The sequence below is a fragment of the Paralichthys olivaceus genome, chromosome 23, assembly GCF_024713975.1.
Source record: "Paralichthys olivaceus isolate ysfri-2021 chromosome 23, ASM2471397v2, whole genome shotgun sequence".
Classification (NCBI taxonomy): domain Eukaryota; kingdom Metazoa; phylum Chordata; class Actinopteri; order Pleuronectiformes; family Paralichthyidae; genus Paralichthys; species Paralichthys olivaceus.
Genome location: NC_091115.1, coordinates 11,535,984 through 11,555,026, shown reverse-complemented (window position 1 = coordinate 11,555,026; position 19,043 = coordinate 11,535,984). Strand labels below are relative to the sequence as shown.

Here is a 19,043-nt window from a genome sequence, read left to right as displayed (position 1 = left end):
ATTTAAATTACCAAAGGCTCGACCCACATCCCACATGTCGCCTTCTCTTTTTTTTCTGTAAATAACATGGCAGGATTTTATGAATTAGTTTACGCTCTGCAACCTTGGGCTGATATTGACCTATTGTACAATAGGCATATGCGAAGTACATGAATGTCAAATGAGAAAATTGTCCAGATTTATTCAGACTTATATCTTTAATTCTCTAGTTTTTCAGGGCTTCATGCTCTCCAAACAGCAGAGGTATAGAATTGGGCCAAATTAAAGCATTTGCTCTGTTTTATGTGATTATATCATTAAAAGACTAGGAGAATTTTAAAGGAACAGATTGATATTTTGGGAACTAGATTGATATTGCAAAGCTATAAGACTGGTATCAATCTTCTCAACCATTTCTCAGCAAGAAAGTGAATAAGTTACTAATCCATCCATCCTCCCATCCACCCGTCCATCCATCAAGCCATCTTCTTTTTGGCTCATCCTATCGCTCTCGGTCTGGAACTAATCCCATAAGGCAAGATGCAGGGTACACCCTGGACAACTCATTAAAGAAAACAGTCTCACTGTTTTTTTCCTGTACTACCTGTAAATTAATTACACCAACTCAAAAAGAAAGAATCTATTTAAGAAACTAATACCATGTTAAACTTGATTGATAACAGAAATCTCACATTATCCAGCAGCACAGCCAGTATTAATCTGCTGGACTTTTTCACCGGGCCGTCTTTTTACAAGACAACTGGGCTGTGCCATCCTATGTCAGCTCTTACATCCACATGCTGCAGTGCCCCACTCCTACATTAGCACCCACTGTTTGCCAGAGTGCCCATTTTGTGTAATTATACGAACTACAGCAAGCTAATGGCCCCGACAGAGCAGTGCCTAGGCCCATTACACCTCAGGGTGCTGCAAAACACCATTACCACCACCAGCAACCTGGTGTGCTTGTGCTCGTAGGTGACAGTCTTTGTATGTGTGCGCGTGTGTTTGAGTGCGTGCGTGTGTTTGTGTGTCTGTCTCTGTGTGTGACTGTTGCATCTTTATATGTGTGTTCATGTAGATGTGTTGGTTGAAGGAGATTGGAGGTGTAATGATACATGTCAAAGAAACACAACAGCTACTACAGACGATTGCCATTTTTAGCCCTTAGTGTGTCTGTCGGTATGTTTGCGTACTGCACACCTGTCATCTCTCCCCCATTAATTTCTCCAGGGCTTTAGCTGCTCACTGCTGGGAGATGTAGTTGACACTGGAGGAAAGACAGAGGCACCTCGTGCGACTCTGGGCACTCGATGTACTCACCTCACTTAGCACCATCTCATTCTGCCAGCAAATGGACTGTTTAGTTCTCATGCAGAGTGGGCTTTAATTGTGTGTTTTATCTCTCTCTCAGTGTATGACTTCACCATTGCTGCTGATAGCTGCAGTCAGTGTCTTAATGGTATTTGAAGGAATACATCTCTTTGACTCAATTTGAGGTTTCAGTCTTCTATAATCAGTCGTAATCTATAACAAACACACTCAAACCTTACAAAAATGGTAATGTTTTGAATGTTGTTATTAAACATCTAAGACAATTGAGACTTTATTTTTTAGTGCCATAAACCTTAAAATTTGAAAATAAACACTTTTTTAATGTAAAATTTAAACATAAATACACATGTTTTTGTTTTATTCCCTAGTCTTCATGTCAATCAGTCCTGTATAGGATCAGGTGATTGTGTGGCTCCAACAAGTGACAAAGTGAAAAGAAATGATTTGACATCAGATTGATAATCCCCAAATCTATAGTGCACAAGGGGTCAGTGAACACTTTGCTGTGATTTAAATTGACGTGAATCATATGCCATGGTCTACACAGTCACCAAATCTCAACCCAGTTGAACACCTATGGGATATCTTGTATAAATGAGCTCTCTCCACTACCATGACCAATATTTTCTTTGGAATTTATAGAGGTTTTCATCCCTCCAGTAGCTAGATGCCAATGTGCATTGAAAATGTCCTGGTGGCTTATGATGATCCAACACATTAAGCCACTCACTGCTTTGTATGTGGCTATAAATGTGAAATGTGAAGTGCCGATGAGGAGTGACTGTGTTAAATCAGCTCACCCTGGTCAGATCCAGGTTAAAACAATAACTATAGACACAGTGAATACATTTCACTTGGCAGTGGCCTTGGCTCTCTCTGTTTCCAATACATGACTCCATTCCCTTTTTGAACAAAGAGCCTCAGCCCTGACTCTATTGACAATCTGCTTTCCCATCAGTATCAATAGCCATTAACCACTTTAAGCCTTGCCAAGCGTAGGAGATGGGCAGCTAATTGCGTTTTTTTCCCTTTGTAGAGTACTGTATACTGTAATGGTGGATCAATGTGTTTGTTAGTATTGTGGGATAAATGGATATTCATGCCTCAATAACCTCTAGCAGCGACACACACAACAGGACTAGCTAAACACACACACAGATATCTCTATTTTCTGCCCTGCCTGCACCTTAAACATACCACATCGTCTCTTTTACTGATTTCCTCCTACAACACGCACACATCTCCACACACTCTTCTGCTCCATCTCTTGTTTCTAATTTCATACACAGCCTCCACAACACCCCCAAACACAAATTGAATTTCATGGACTGTACTGGTTCCCCCCTTTTTCCTCTCGTGCAGTCGTACACACTCACTCAGACAAACACTCGTGGCCTCTCAGCGTGGAGTGTTGCCACCTGTGCAGAGTAGAGTGGGTGCAGTGTTTCCCCCCCTGACAGCGAGATGTATGCAATTAAACCGTATTAAAGTCATTAGCCCAGCAGAAGTGATAGCCAGCAGATGGTTACCAAGCAGAAATATGCTCTTAATGAAGCTCCTCAGTCACTGTGCGTGCGTACTTGTGCGGCAGAGCATGCGTCAGTGCCCGTGTGTGGGTGTGTTTGTTTGGGTGTGTTGCCTAACGTCTGTGACAAGTGGTGCATGATGAGACAGTGGTTGGTTCCTCTCTTGCATGTAGCACAGCAATCAGTCCCTATTGTTGATTTGTAAAGATATATCACGTGGGAAATTCCTCCCCTATTTTTCCATCAGTCTTTCCATCAGGCCACAAGGACTCTCCTTTCCATTCAAAAACTAATTCTAAAGTATAATTGCAAAATACAACCTGCATCCTACTTTACAGAGAAGGCCACTTTCAAGTGTATGTGCACTGGGGGTTTAAAATGTGCACCACCCCACATTGCTTCTGTTAGTTAGCTGCTGTTGCATAATGATTGCTCTCCTAAACTAGTTTGTTTAGCTTTACTTGTCTCAACCTCTACGCATTAAAGGTTCCACATTGTTTGGGTCAAATATCCCAGTGAAGTAAATTAAGCAAAATAAAAATGTTTTATTGCTGGTGGAAAGCAGCTATTGAATCTATTTCATACCAATCAATGTCAATAATATTAGGCAGCTGTTCTCATCCTATTTAAAGCAACATCAGCAGCAGCCCAATTATCTGCTTCAGTTTTTGAATCGCCACCCTGTTGGATGTTCAGAATTAATTTAACAACTTCTTGAATGATGCTCCTCCGATCAGCCATTTAAATTGAAGTGTGGCTTATTACGTCAGCCACTATTGGCCTTTCTCAGATGTATGGGTTTGGATGTATGCTGTCCCAATATGCATTGATATATAAAAGGAAATTGAGCTGCTTTCATTGATGCACTGAGCAGTGGACATTTTCCCGCCAGCCTCCTAGTAAAATGTCTAGAGAATCTCCGAGTCAGCCCATGTGAGAATACAGCAGGACAATGCCTGGAAAATCCACAGTGAGCTAGTGATTGGTAGCTGACATTTCTAACAAATGATGGATGCAAAACAAATCCAAATATCTCAGGGGAAAAAAGAAGTGTCACACATGTAGAAGATGAGCGAGCTTTTGTCAATAAGGGTCTATACGGTTATCGATGGGCTATAAACAAAAATATGTTTCTTCAGCAGAATGTATACGTCACGTTCTGCCTCCTGCATGTTTTACCCAGACACCACCCCACGCCTGAATGTTCTTGAGATTTTCCTGTTGTTGCTTAAAGGTCTACAAAATATGCATCAACCCAAAAAAAACTACTTTCAGTTGGGCTGTAATTTAAACTGGTAACCGGGTTTAATGATTTGGCTGATTGTTCAGATCTTACTCCACATCATGTGTAGCTTGGCTACATAGGGAAGCTTCCCTTGGGCCTGAAGAGCCTGAGGCAGTAAAGTTCCTTAGAGGAGGTACATGGTGTCTCCCCCCAGGCATCTATGACCACTGATGCACAGAACACTTATAGTCTATATACTTTCACATAAATACATGCATACACACGAACTGCGCTCTCTATGGCTGACAGACACATTAAAATGCTGCATGAACATTTCTCTGACGGCTATTTTCTACTTTTTCTTCCATTCTAAATGAACTAGCAGTTATTGGTGTTTTGTATTCAGCCCAATCTTTTGTAAATAGACTACTTTTTTATTTTTTCATCTGATTGTCTTCACGTCAGCAGACATAAGCATTAACATAAAGACACAACTCACGCACCCACCGTGCAGTGTGTTATCTGTGAGCAAAAATGGGGTGGATTTCAAAAGTGCCCGTGTGAATGTGAGAGAAGGGTGAGTGATGAAAGGAGAGCTGATAGTGAAGCTCTGGTGAATACAGATGAGAGGAAGGCAAGCTGAATTCTGATCAGGCCGCCTTCCTGTCTTTCTTCCGCTCTTTCTCTCTCTCCATCCCTCAATCCCTCAGAGTGGACATACATACAAGTGCATTTTTCTCAACCAAGGGGAAAGTCATTGTGCAAAGTCAAGGTCCAGGTCTTCTTCTTCAAAGGAGGATCTATTATGGCAGGGTGTTTTGTTTTTTCTAATGTAGAATTAACAATGGCCTGGGTTTTGATTATAGTCATATGAAGCAGTGTTTTAAAAATGATCTCAGGAATTAAGAGTCGTTTTTGAAGTGTCGACACTGAGGCTAATTTCTTTTTAGCATTTTTAGCAGCCCCCTCACAGCTTGTACATTTTTGAACTTTGAATCTTTCCTAGATTTTATAAACGTCAGTCACCATGGTAATCACCAGCTGCTCTTTTGGTTAAGCCAAGCTAAAAAAAATCTAAATTTACTAAATGTCAAAAGTGATATACAGGTGGGTTTACCTGTTAGTAATTTGGGAAACAGAGGTGAAACACCTACAGTCTTAATCTGCATAATCTGGACAGGAGTGCATCTTTGAGCTTCATTAGTTGAAGAAATCTTGCATTTTTCCAGCCCCCACTCAGAATAAAAAAGCTTTTTATTGTTGAAAAGTCATCAGGGTCGTCTCACTAGCTCATTAAATCCAAGCCAGGAAGAGGCAAAAAAATGTTGGAGCCAAACACCTTGGATTTAATTTGTAGGAGGGTAAAATAATACAAAGTGCCTGGCTGTAGTGAATATATCCACTTAACGTTTTGTGAAGTTTGACTTTCTCTGCAGTTGTAGAAAAAAAAAAAAAGGTTGTTTAGAGCTCAACAATGTAATTCTGGAAATAAAAATCACAATCCTTAGGTGTATTAGTCACATCTTAGATAAGGGGAGCTGGTACAATTGAGTTGTTTAAATTTCAGCGTTACATTACATGTCCCACAGAGAAACCGTTTCCCTCTCTAACACGCTGTGCTTATTTTTGAGTTAAAGAAAGACATAAGAGGTGAAAATCACTACAAGTCAGGTCATGTACTGCACTGTCATGTTTCCTATGGTTTATGGGATGTATTGTTTCTTCACTCTTAAAACAATTATGTACACAGTCATGTACTTTTGCTTTTTTTTTTTCCATTTTCTCATTGTGCATGAAAATATAGAAATACAACAAAAACTCATCACATTCATATCCACATACTTAACCCGGTGATACAGTACTTCTCGTACCAGGGGTCACATCCTGTCAGATGCTGGCAAATTGCTCAGGAGTGTCTGCACCAGAAGAGTCAATGTGATTTGTCCTTCGATGTGATTATCAACATCGTGATTGGTTGTAAACCCTGTTGTCACGGCAATGATTTCAGTCTTGATGATGAAAACTGTAGAGACACTGAGCCATCACGCACACACGCACAGACGGAGGTTCAATCTTGCCAACTAATGCCTCTCTCTCAAAGGGGAATGAGACTGGTTAGCAGTGAGACAACCTGATTCTGTGTGTGTGCGTGCGTGTGTGTGTTCGTTTGCCTGTTGTCGGTCTTCGTATTTGCAGTAATGTACAGAACAGGAATTTGGGGAAAGACTTGAACCTCACTGAATTGTACTCGACACTTTATCCTTTCTTTACTGTTTCCCCCCCGTAAACCCTCACCCACTGCTGTTTTTTCTCTCTTTCTGTCTCCCAGTTGTTATTAAACCACTTTGACTGAGTTAATAACATCTCTGTCACACTCACACATGCGCAGATGCAAAAAAAAAGCGTGTGTAACTGTGCCTGTCTGCTACTCTAACATTAAACTTGTTCATCCAGACAAACCCCTCAGGCTATACTTTGTTAGATCACAAATGCAGCTACTGCCTGTGATAATATTTTCTGCTGTCGTTGCATTTAGATACTTGTACACAGTTTTATTGCAATAGCAGATTTCATCGCATTTTTATTTATTCAGATAAGATTTGAAGTCAGAGATTTCATCCTTTCTAGATGTATTTGGAGTTTTTGCCTACATTTGACCGTTGGTGAAGGTAAATACAGTAGATGCAATCACAGTCATGGGAAAGACTGCTGACTCGACACCCTCCACAAGGAAGGTCAGATATAGAAGGGCCTCCATGTCACGCCGCATTCATTGAGTGGATAAATGAATGTACTCTTCAGAAGTTGGACACAAAGAAATATTCAAGTATTTTGAGAAGAGTTTTTTTGTTTTGTTTTCCTGATGTAAGTCATAATCAACGTATCATTAAAATTAAAACAAACAAAAAAAAGCTTGAAATATTTAATTTTACATGTAATGCATCTTTTTAATCCTTCTAAAAAACATGATGCACCTGTTTATTGAGTCACACTTTTCTGTTTCGACTCAGCGATTCCATGGGGTCTAAAAAAGTCTCGATTGTAATAATCTGAATATCTTAAGGAAGGGTGAGTTTAATTAATTCTGGGACTGATATTCTTTTCATATCCGTTGCACTTAATTGCATTTATTAAAAAGTCTTATATTTACTTGATGAAACAGTGGACGTTGGTTACCTGTGCAGCAGGAGCACTTGCTTTGTGTTACATCAGATCGATGCTGCACTTCCACTCTTGTGTCTTATGGCCCCTTTCTTCTTTTTTAATTTGAGAAAACCCAAATTAGTTCTTGTCAAATCAGAATTAAAATGCCAGTGGAGGAGCCTGAACTAAACCTAGTTTGAAAATCTGCTGTGTTCTGCACAGATATAATGCTTTATAGGACAATAAAAGACATAAGCTACTGCCTATATAGTCTACATAGTGTTATTCCCTCTTTCTATCCCTATCACCTTTTCAACCCTCTTCTTTATTGAACCGTTGCTGATTTATCTTTGCTTTTATTGTTTTCTTGCATCTGTGTTTTTGTTTAATTTTATATTTTCAGTTCTTTTTCTGAAACTGTTACTGTCTTTTCTCATTTGTCTTTCACAAATTATATCTCTCCTCTAAATTTTTTTTTTTTCAATAGGGGCTAATGATCCTCCTGCAAAACCTTCCCACGATGCACTGGGGCAACGAAGAAGTGAGTGTGCTGCTGGCTGAAGCCTACCGGTTGAAGTTCGCCTTTGCTGATGCGCCAAACCACTACAAGAGATGATAAGCATGGCTCTCCGCAGCTGCTGCTCCCCCTCCTCCTCCTCTTCTTTCCATCCCTGCTGTCGTCTACTGAACTCATAGGCCTATATTCCTATATGGAAGGACCTCCTCCTTTTTCTTAACCTCCCCTTTCCCCAAATGGCTCAATGGGCCTTTCAGCAACTAAGAGATTTAAATCAACCAATGACTGGGAGGACGTGAGGTGTAGCATTCTAACATGATGATGTGAAGCCTTGTTTTTTTATTGTTATTTTTCTCTGATCAGCTCTGAAATGTGCACTCCTGCAGAGCCCTCCTTCTCTTCATTACTGATGAAGACCGCAACTTTTTTCTGTCGGCGTTCGATTCGCTCAAGCTGATGCCTCAGATTACGACCTCAGGCCTGACGCAGGACCACGAGCTGTTGCTCAGCACCGCCTGGGGTCTCGTCTGGCTCAGAACAATGTTCCTCTCCGCTTACCATTGTTTCCAGTACCACAGCAATACATTGTTCTTTGTTCCCTGAGGCAAAAAGGTGACCTTTTTTTTCCCCAAGCCCACAAAGACAAAGAAAGAAGGCAAAAGAGCACTGAGTGAGAAGGTTTACATATCTAAGCCCCTGTCCTGGTCACAACAGCACCCGAGGGAGCAGGGACACTGGTGGTTTTCCTGTGAACACACCAAGGTTTTACACAGAGGGAAAGAGAAAAAGAGAGATTGTAAGTGCAGGAAAAGCATCATGTCTCCCCTCTTCTACATGCACACCAGCTCACCTTTTTCACCTTGTCCTCCCACCAGTACAGCGACGTATAGTAAAAGAGTTTAAGACAAATAGTAAGAGACTGCAGATCAGGAGAGTCACACACACACACACACACTCATTATCTAAAAAGGTAATAAGCCATCAGGAAGAAGAACGCTACTCATTCCCACTCATTAGGTTTCCCTCGGACCTGTCGATATATGAAGGGTCATGTCTTATCTATTACTTCTCCTCCTCTCTGAACCTAAGACTACCTCAGAACACACATTAAAAACCATTGCGGCATATATTGTGACAGAAATACACACAGTCATGCACTAATTAGTTGGGTTAGAAAATAAAATTTGCAGTTCATTTTTGGCTTAAATAAGGTACTTGGTTTCATTCTTTTTCCCAAACCCTTTCTCCTGCCTAATGGGTACAATCTCCATAGGTTAAAATGAAAGCCAGATAAAAATGTTAAAGAAAGTGGACAAAAACTAACCCTAACCCACCAATGGGTTAAATTGCTTTCCCTTAGCTCATGCCCACCACTCCACAGAATTTCCTGGAAATCGGTTGCATAGTGATCCTACTGCGCACTAATAAAACAAAGTTGTCCTGTCACTCAGCTTCAGGACTGTTCAGGTCATCAATCCTCTTTCCTTGTTTTCATGACATTAAAAAGCTGTGTGCACCATTGCTTTCTTTTCCAACAGGTCTGGCAAATATGGTGCTCATCTTTAAATTGCATTTTCTTGCACGAGGGACACGTTCAATGTTGTAAAGAGCAGAGTCATATCAGAGTCAGAGCTTTATTTGTTAGGAAATCAAGTTTTGAGCTGTTTGAACAGAAATACAAAAGAACTTAAAGATAAAGAATATTCAACATAACCATTCATTTTAGATCATTTTCCATAAACTTACAGGAAACAGTAGATACCGTTAAACGCAGCGTTATGAGTCATGTGTTTCAGTATCTCATCGTCTTTGTTGCGTGCGTCCTCTCGTCATTTACAGCTCATGGGATGTCTCATCCAAAGTCAGTAGCACCATATTGGTGTAATGTTGGGAGGAGGAGGGGGTGGATGTAATCAGACATTCATAACGTGAAACAAAGCTGTAAATGTTTGGAGCCTCCTGTCGCGACGGCGCCACGATCCATTACTGTCACCACAAAGACTGTGTGCACAGGTGTGTGTGTGTGGAGAGGAGACGGGAGGAGAGAGGGAGCAAGTGAGTCGTGTTTCTCTGGAGGTTTCAGCGCTTTTTTCCTGCGAGAGCTGTCAGTCTCTGATCGCACACAGGGATTTTCTTTTTTACACACCCTGCACCAGTTTCACAAGCCCCTCATCTCCCATGCTCTCTGACAAAGAGAAACCGCACTAAGTTCGAAAGTCTACAGCCTCTCTCTCTTGCTCTCTCTCTCTTGCTCTCTCTCGCTCTCTCTCGCTCTCTCTCTTTTGTATGAGATATATTCTTTCAATCAGCATTTTAAAGATTTTTCTTTTTCTTTTTTGGTCTTAATTTTTTTTTTTTTTATGCTGTTTACATTACAAGTCTGTTAAGTTGTGCCTGATTCTGAACACACAAGACAACATCCTAGATCTGTTATTGACCTAGACTTAACTCAGAAACTTGGTTTTAGATCTCTGCGAGCAATAGTGTGAAATTTTCAATTTGCTGTGATAAGACAGAAAATATATTTTTTGTGCACGTTTAGTTTTTGGGATGTGACAGTTGCCAATATAAACAGTTTAGTTACTCTGGGCATTAACACCATATTAGTAATGAAACAACTGCCTGTTTGCGACAATGCTCGCTCCAACAGCAGTTTTCAATTTATAGCTTAGCAAACATGAACTAGATATATTAGACCTGTTGAGCTTTAGATTTCTGCACATGCTGAAATGGTACATTAGCATTTAGCATTCAATTTGGTGGGCTGTTTCTGTGATGTATTTGTAATACTAATTCTACTTCCAAGGCCAAGAAACATATTCTAGATGAGTTTTTAACATTTGCAGCATCATATAACGCCAACATTTGTGATGTTTGTTGCCAATGCTCTTTCTCCTGTAACATTGCATGCAGTTCAAAAAGCAGCATTTTCTTTCTTTCTTTTCTTTTCATATGAATAAAAGTAGGACTAAGTTGCCAGCCCGCTACATGGGCAGGCTACATCTTTCTCTTCCGACATGCTGCTTTAACCTCAGTGTTTCCTCAGTCTTGTGTATTTAGACATTGAGGACATATTTAAGAGTCAACTGGAAACATTCAAAATTCAGCAGCATTTTTTTTTTCACCAAGCTACACTGAATTAATCTCCCACCAGCAGTCGTCACTGCTTCCAACTCTACCCAGAATTTGTTCATGTTAAATCTGCAACCATTCTCACTATAAACCATAGACTGTATATAAAGATGGACGACGTGACAGCTCCACGATGCGTACTGCAGACCATCGCTCCAAATGACATCGCCAATGCAAGATGGCGGCACCCATATCATTAAGATTTTGACTTGTGCTACAGAAACAGGGAGAGACATGTCGTCCACCTTTATTTACAGTCAACTGAGCATGTGCCGAGAATTGAAAGCTTGACAGGCATAGCAACAGTAACTAAGGGACTACAGATATCCCATATTGTCCCTTTTATTATCCAAAGTTTCTACTTTTTCTTGTTGCCTTATTGCACACAACATTACTGAACACTGTGGCTGTGGAAGGGATGCCAGTAGTGAGCAGGGACACCCAGGACAACGATGTTAGAGGTTGACAGTTACTGTGTGTGTGTGTGTGTGTGTGTGTGTGTGTGTGTGTGTGTGTGTGTGTGTGTGTTTCAAGCCTTTTTTAAAATTTAAATCTGTTTTCATTGATTTCTCCGTTTTTGCTGTGATGTCATAGGCAGTGATACCTCGTTAGAAGAATTAGCTGCAAATCAGATTTCAACAATCACGTTAACACATTCAGCTGCTACCAGTGTCAAATTAACGCATGAATCTTGATGGTGATGAAGTTTGGCTGGAGCCCTTTTTCTATTGGTGAACACACACACACAGACAGGCAAACTTCAAACATTCTTGGGAGCATCTTCGCCAGCGAATCCTTAAGTAACATTTTCGCCTGCTTTCATTTCTTTTTGAATATTTTTTTCTCGCTCTACTTCTCCAGACGCGCAGATGTGTTTATGAAAACCAAACAGAGTAAAGAAGAATCCTCCCCTGTGTGTTTCTGCCTCTTGAATACTCAGAAAAATTGAATAATACTAGAGCGTTGTGGGTGACAGGACTGGTGGTTCTTGAATTTAAAAATGTGTACAGAGAAGATTTTGAAACAAAAATCTGTAAATAGAAAGTGTAAATAAATCCTATATATGACAAAAATGTCTTTGAATATTGCGTCATGTTGTGTATTTTGTCTCCTGAGAACTATTGTGTGTGTTTGCTGAAAGAATATCCTCTGCATCTCTAATTGTTCCGTATCCAATTGCTTTCTATTAAACTCAAGGTAAGATACTTTCCGCAGCATCATGTCTCCCGTGCCTCTGCAGCCAGACAGCCGAGAAACTAGGTGTCTGCACACATGCATTAGCCAGCGAGGCGAGCGGGCCACAGCTAACAGCCGTGCTAACGTGCAGGGTGTAGCTAATTGTATCGGCTGTATTCATATTCATACACTATTCCCAAACACACAGAGCAGCAGGTAAACACTTCCTGTCTGAGCCCTCTGGACACAATGGCAGCAGCAGCTAGATTAATGAGACTTTCTCCCTCTGTGTGTGTGTGTCTGTGTGTGTGTCTTGCAGAGGACAGGAAGGAAAGGAGAAGACGGAGAAGACAAAAACGAGAGCCAGCTGCATTTACTTGCAGATGTGAGTGTCTGTGTGTGTGTGTGTGTGTGTGTGTGTGTGTGTGTGTGTGTGTGTGTGTGTGTGTGTGTGTCTGTGTGTGTGTGTGTGTGTGTGTGTGTGTGTGTGTGTGTGTGTGTGTGTGTGCACCTAGAGCAGTAGAACCTCTCTCACTCTCGTTAAGCTGACTGATGTTCACACAGGCAGCCAATTATGGAGTGCTGGTCACTGAGGACTCCAGTCACTTCATGGGAAATTAAAAATACATTAAAACCAACAATGGGCGCGGGAAGGTGCCTGCTTGTGCATGAGCACAGACACACACACACTTGAGTTGAAAGAGAATGGAATATGGAAGAAATGCCAACAAAGAACCAGCTGCAACTCACAGTTAAGCTGAAGAAATAGAGCACAAATATTAGCACAGTCAACTGTTCTTTTCAGCCTTGTCCTCACGGCCATTGTCCTCTCCACTCGTTGGAGCTGTTCAATATTTATTTGTTCAGATTGTCACATTTATAGTTCGAGCCTGTGCTGATTGTACAGTGGCCCTGAAAGTTTGACACAACACATGCAGTCGCTAATGCTCACAACACAACCAAATAGAAGTGTATTCAATAAATAATAAAATAAATAAATACAGGTACTAAAATAAATACTTAAAGTTCCTCAGATGACAAACTAAAGGCTAATTTATGCTCAGATACAGATGAAATGGATGAAACAGAACAGGACCACCAGATATCGTGGGGGAGCAACATGATCATAGGACATGAGAAAGAAATAGAAATATTAATAATGTTTAATAATGGCGATGTTGGCAGTGATGGTTTACATCCTTTGAAATGAACAAACCTGTTTTTGTACATAAAGGAAGTATGTTTATTTGATTGTGTGCATTCGCTTTATGTTAATGTCTTATGTTTTGTTTAATTGCGAGTGTTATCAGAAGTTGTGTGGTGTTGAGCTCTCAGGGCCCCTCCCTCATTTACAGGCCTATAAACCAGTGTTCACCAGTGTGAGTCCTTCTGATAGAAGGGTTCACACAGGGCCGATGTTGCTGCAGTCTGGGATCACTAAGGCAGACATGTCAAGAGCGGCTTTCTATGGCATTTTAAGCTCGTGTCTGAAATCAATTTCCTGAGTCATGTTTTTTTAACAAGAGAGGAGCAGCACAGCAGCAGTGTTATTGTCACAATGAAGGATATAACGCACACTGAGGATGTCTCTGGAGAGGATTTGAGATGCACTGTGGAGGCTCCGGCAACTGTGATGTAAATCAGTTTCAATTTAAAGTTTCTGCTGAGGCAACAGAGGGAAGCAAATATGTTGGGCGGTGAACGGAAAATTATATCTGGCTTCTCAAGAGTAACAAATTGACTGTGGGAAATAAATATACACACACATACAGTAGATATACTCCAAACTGTTGTTAATCTGTATTTATTTTCTTTGCAGAAAAACATTCACCTTTCCAGAAAATCTACAGGAGCTACAGCTTCAGTCTGCAGTGCTTCAACCCACCATGACATCCCCCAGAGGTTTGTGAAGCGTCGCTTTGAAGCGCTGAGTGCCATATTGTTTTTTTGAAGTAACCATACTCTAGAAGAGCGGGGGGGAGTCTGACTGAGCGCTCGAGGACACGACCTGCACCCATTGGACGTCAGTAGCTGTCTATCACACGTTAGCCGTGTCCCATTAATACCAAGCGATATTGTCTATTTTACTCTTATCAGGACTGTGATTTAACCTCTGTTTGAAAATGTTCACTGATGTTATAAACCAAGTGCAAAGTGGGTTCATCTTTTTATGTGTTCCAAACATTTCCCACAGTGCAACAGCGACTGTGTTTTATAATCTTTTGATTTCTCTTCCAGCTGAGAAGTTAAACCGAACACCTGCACAGTGACCATGATCGTCTCTGTGCCCAGACTCTGAGCCGCCAGCTCATTTTAGCCCGGAGATTATCACGGTCACTGTGCACGTGTGCTGGTTTGTTTAACATGGCTGGAAACGCTGGTCCAGGCTGGTGAGTTAAGAAAGTCATTCAGGGACATTTACAGAATGAAACAGCTCTGAACAGAGGACACAGGAGAGAAGCTGATGAATTGAGCTGCTCTTCTTCTACAAGTGGAAAATAAGACCTTGAACAACTTCATGTATGACATGTTTAAAACTTTAAGATGTTTTATTTTCCTATGCTGGTAAAATAGTTAAAGTAGCTTAGTAACAGTGGATTTATCCGTCACTGACACCTAGCAGCTGAAAAAAGTTCTCTCTCCTGCTGCTAAGATGTGGAGCAGAGCGTTCCACAGAGATTAAATTCTACGGCTATTTAAAGAACACCCTTCATTTCAACTCTGCTAACAAAGACCTAATGTGTCCTTTAACTTCTTAAGTCATATTTTTAAAAATCTTGCTGGCTGAGACTTAAATCGAGAAGTTTTCTCAAATAATTTTGCAGCGTAACTATCGGGAACTTAGCGTCTGTTTTACCTTAAACAGCCGAGGATTCCTCTCTTAGTAAATGTTTATTCTCGACTCCGGACAACTCGAGCGTGGCTTAGAAACTTTGGATTTTGCTTGATAAGAAAACAAAACTTCCCACGTTAACAGTCACTGCTTACTCAGGACTGGGCTCCCATCAGATCTACTGTCCGTCTCCTCACCGCTGCTGACGCCATCGTGGTGTCACGATGTTAATGTGTCACTGTAAATCCATCTCCACGGTGAAGTGGTGACAGAACACAGCGCGGAGGTTCCCTTCAATCAGACCACTGCACTGGTTAGTTTTTTATTATCATCCGTCAGGTAAAACACATTCTCTGGTAGATTTGTTTGTAACATGCAACAAAACTGATTTAATAAGTGAAAATGTGAGTCTGAACTTCTGAAAACTCAAGTGTCATCGGAGGTGAAGACTATTGCAAGAACAGGACAGGGTGCGGGACTCCTCCTGTCCACTGTATTTGTGTGCATTGGCCTTTTCAGTGTTGTTTTGTTCGGAACTATTCAAACGAGGTGTGAAAATTCCCTTTAGGTTGTTTTCTAAATGTGATCTGCTGCCATGTGCTTTGACCCTTTTGAGGTGGAATGCTTGATCTCTACATTTGCAGTGGTCCCAGCTGAGAAACTACCAGTGTCTTAAATAGTCATTGCCCACCAAGAGATGACTCAGTCTAATGCTGCTGCCCTTCTCACACCGATATAGATGTTCGCCCTCAATCTTGGCAAATAATTTCATCTCCTCAAATAACCGTGGGAAGCAGCATCATGGATTACTTGTCAGCCGCACAGATGATGGAGCCGGAGCCGCGTCCTTAACCGCTGCATGTCTATGATGCACGTTTCTCTTCCCCCACAGTAGAGTCAGTGAGCGGTGCGCTCACTGATGATGAGTCACGCCTTGACATCGCAGGAAGCTGCTGAGAAGAGGCTCTAACGCATTCAGCAACAGGCTGAACTGTGCCACATCATGCCTCTCAATCTGAACCCATGAAATGTGCCTTTTGCAGGCGGCAAATTTTATTTCACAGAGCCGACTGACAGCCAGGGAGACTGAGAGGATCCGAACACAAGCTGTTCCCAAACTGACTATCATTCATTGAAGACTGATATCAGCTGCTCTGCCTTTCAAAAATACAAATCTGTGTTTTAGAGCAGCGACCTCCAACCGGGGGGGTTTGTACCCGAGGTGGTGGCTGCACAGTTGGCAGGGGATACGAGGAAAGATGGTGGAAAAGATCTGGATAATGCAGTTCAAATAAATAACATTGTATAAATGCTAAGTTTATTATATTTGATATGCATACTGACATCATCACAACGTCATTTTTACATTTGATGATGAATGATTTTCTGAATAAGCTGGAGTTTGTGATTTGGATGTTCACACATTACTGCATCATGTGACATCACTTTCTGACTTCACAGTGATGACCTATCAAAGACTAGTTGATCCTGCTACCGTTTCATAAAAAAAACGTTTTACACACTGTAGAGCTGTGTGTCCCGGTCTTTGCCCTCAGGCCACAATTCTCTGTCTGAACCCGACAGCCATTCTGTCTTTTGTGTTGTCTCCGATTACAGCAACGCGCAGAGTGAGAAATCGAGCAGACAGCCCATCAGCGTGACCAAAGCCCACCTGAACCCAAATATCCTTTTAGAATATTTGTTTAAACCCGGCTTGGTGAGTTCTAACTTCCTCGCTTGGTTCAGGTGTCCACACTACACATATGTGTGTGTATATGAACCAAACACCTGAGTGCTATATATGACAATTAGTCAACCAGCAAGATCTGAACAGTAACTGTATAATAACATTATGTTAAAACAATTAGATAAATGCCTAAAATAGATAATAAAGAGTAGTCAATATAAAAGTTAACTGAAAAGTGTTGAAGCAGTTAAGACATTTATAACTGGTTGGTTTATTTACCCATAGATTTATGATTTATACAGTAAAATGTTTTTAATCTTTCAGTGAGAAACTAACACAAGTTCACAATCTTCTCGATATAGCTGCAGCTCCTTGTGATGAAGTCGTCCGGATGGAAAAGCTCTAGATTCACAGAACCTACAGCAGAAGTGGTTTCCTCATCCCCTCGGTGCTGCCGTGGCTGTTTTTCCGAGATGACTGGGGAAGAAAAACGTTGCATTTCAGGTCCACATCAATTTAAAAACTGTAACACGAATGTCTTAACCATCACACGTTGTTGGTGTACGTGAGTGTGTGAGTGTGTGCGTGTCTGTTTGGATGTGTGCGTCCTCCAGCGCGGTTTGGGCCACTAAGCTGCTGAGTTAGCTGAAATTGCCGACCTCGCTGGCCTAAGCCAAGTGACTCTGTAGCGATAAAGACAGAATGGTTAGTAATGACACACAGGATATGTAATTAACTGCTGTGTGTTTGTGTGTGTGGTTGTGTGTGTGGTTGTGTGTGTGGTTGTGTGTGTGGTTGTGTGGGTGTGTGCACCACTGTTACTCCTGCTTTTCATTTGGCAGCTTAACCCATTTAATCCTGTCAGCCGGTCAGTAGATTCACTCACACACAGACACACACACACACGGGAAATACACTTATTGGCTTTTTTCAGATTAGTTTGAGGCTAAACTAATAAATGACTATTCCATCTTTAACCTCATCAGCGTCTTCCTGCACTCACTGATGCATGTGTGTGTGTGTGTGTGTGTGTGTGTGTGTGAGTGTGAGTGACACGCCGTCTGTATTTGCTCAAATGTGAATGTTTTTCTGTCCTGAAAGAACAAAATTGATAAATTCATCATTCATCGCTGACAGAAAGATTTATATTAATTTCAACATAACTGTAACCTTAAAACCTCGAATGCACCGAAAAAGAAGGAACAGATCAAGTCTGCAGAGCCGAGCACAGAATAAGAGCGGAGCACTTGAATGAAACTTGGAAACCGATGAAGATCTAAATGAATTAAAATAGAAAAACCCTCGAATTACCACAAAGAGATAAACATGTTTTCATTCTAATCTTTTTTAGATATGCAGGTGCAATGATCCTGCAAAGTGAACATGAAAGGAAATAAAACCACAGTCCTCTTTGCTGCAGCTCGTCCTTGCCTGTTCTCATTCATGGAGTGAACCCCTCGCTGCGATGGTGAATGATATTTTTTACTCCTTCATTCATTCAGATTAAAACTGAGTTTTGGCCAAAGCCGAGGCGCTGCCAACGAGCCAGGACAGAGCTGCGTGACGTGGTTGACTGCTCTGGTGGTCCCACAGGGGGGGAGTGGGGGGGGTCACAGGGGCCCCGGCTGGCCCCTGCAAACCAGGATTGTTCACAGAGACAAACATTGGAGCAAAAATCCAACAACTGTCTGAGGCAAACGTACACAAACGTCTGTTTGACTGTGTGTCAGATGCCAGTTTACTTTCTGCAGGACCAGCGGAGCCATTAAAGGGCAACGAGACACTTTGTGGTTATCGAGTTAAACCCCACTCACCTTTCCCACTCCCAGCAGAGCTCTTTAGAGAAAAGAGGGACTAAAGACCCTCTGGAGGTCTCAGCTACTTTGCTGGTTTTCTTCTGGACGACTCGTTGAGTTTACCTTGGCTGGATCACATGACTCCAGTACCTGACGTCACTACAGGCAGACTTAGGCTGCACCTGTTCAACTCCTCTCTTTATCAAAAACGTGGGAGGAGGGAAACAGTGAGCGAGAGTGAGGCCAAACATGGCGCGAAAAGAGCAGCTTGATGTTACGTTAACAACAGTAGAAAATAAATGTAATAATAAAGGTTTTTCTTCGTCAAATTCAGAATAATAAAACCACAAAATATCCTAATGTCATTATATTGAAACGAACAAGTCTCTTCTCGTAGGTGCTTTTTGTGAAAATGTAATTTATTTAAATTAATGATTATTATTTAGTTGTTTCTTGGCCCATGTCTTATCCTTCTAACACGAACAAACAACAGGGGTGAAAACATAACCTCCGTGACGTTGGTAATAAATACATGCAGCGTCGTGTTTGATTTGTTTCATGTTCCCGTGTTTCTGTCAGTGCAGACGAACTCTTTGGCTCGAGTGCTCACTCAGACCTCTCCACAAAATGTCTATAATTTCCCCACAGCTTTATGAGTGAAAGCAGCTCCCTTGATTAATCATCAGCAACTAA

General features: G+C 41.4%; 1 protein-coding gene across 3 annotated transcripts in view; it reads left to right on the top strand.

Annotated features, from left to right (window-relative positions):
• The window catches only part of tbc1d22a (TBC1 domain family, member 22a), a 162,199-nt gene extending 150,258 nt beyond the window's left edge, over positions 1-11,941 (top strand). The window contains exon 15 of one of the 3 annotated variants that reach the window (XM_069519792.1): positions 7,697-11,941. In XM_069519792.1, the coding sequence (XP_069375893.1) occupies positions 7,697-7,825 (129 nt within the window). In that variant the 3' untranslated portion in view covers positions 7,826-11,941. The remainder of the gene's footprint in view (positions 1-7,696) is intronic. The other 2 variants (XM_020092387.2, XM_069519793.1) reach the window with 2 other exon arrangements.
• The last annotated feature ends 7,102 nt before the right edge of the window (positions 11,942-19,043 follow it).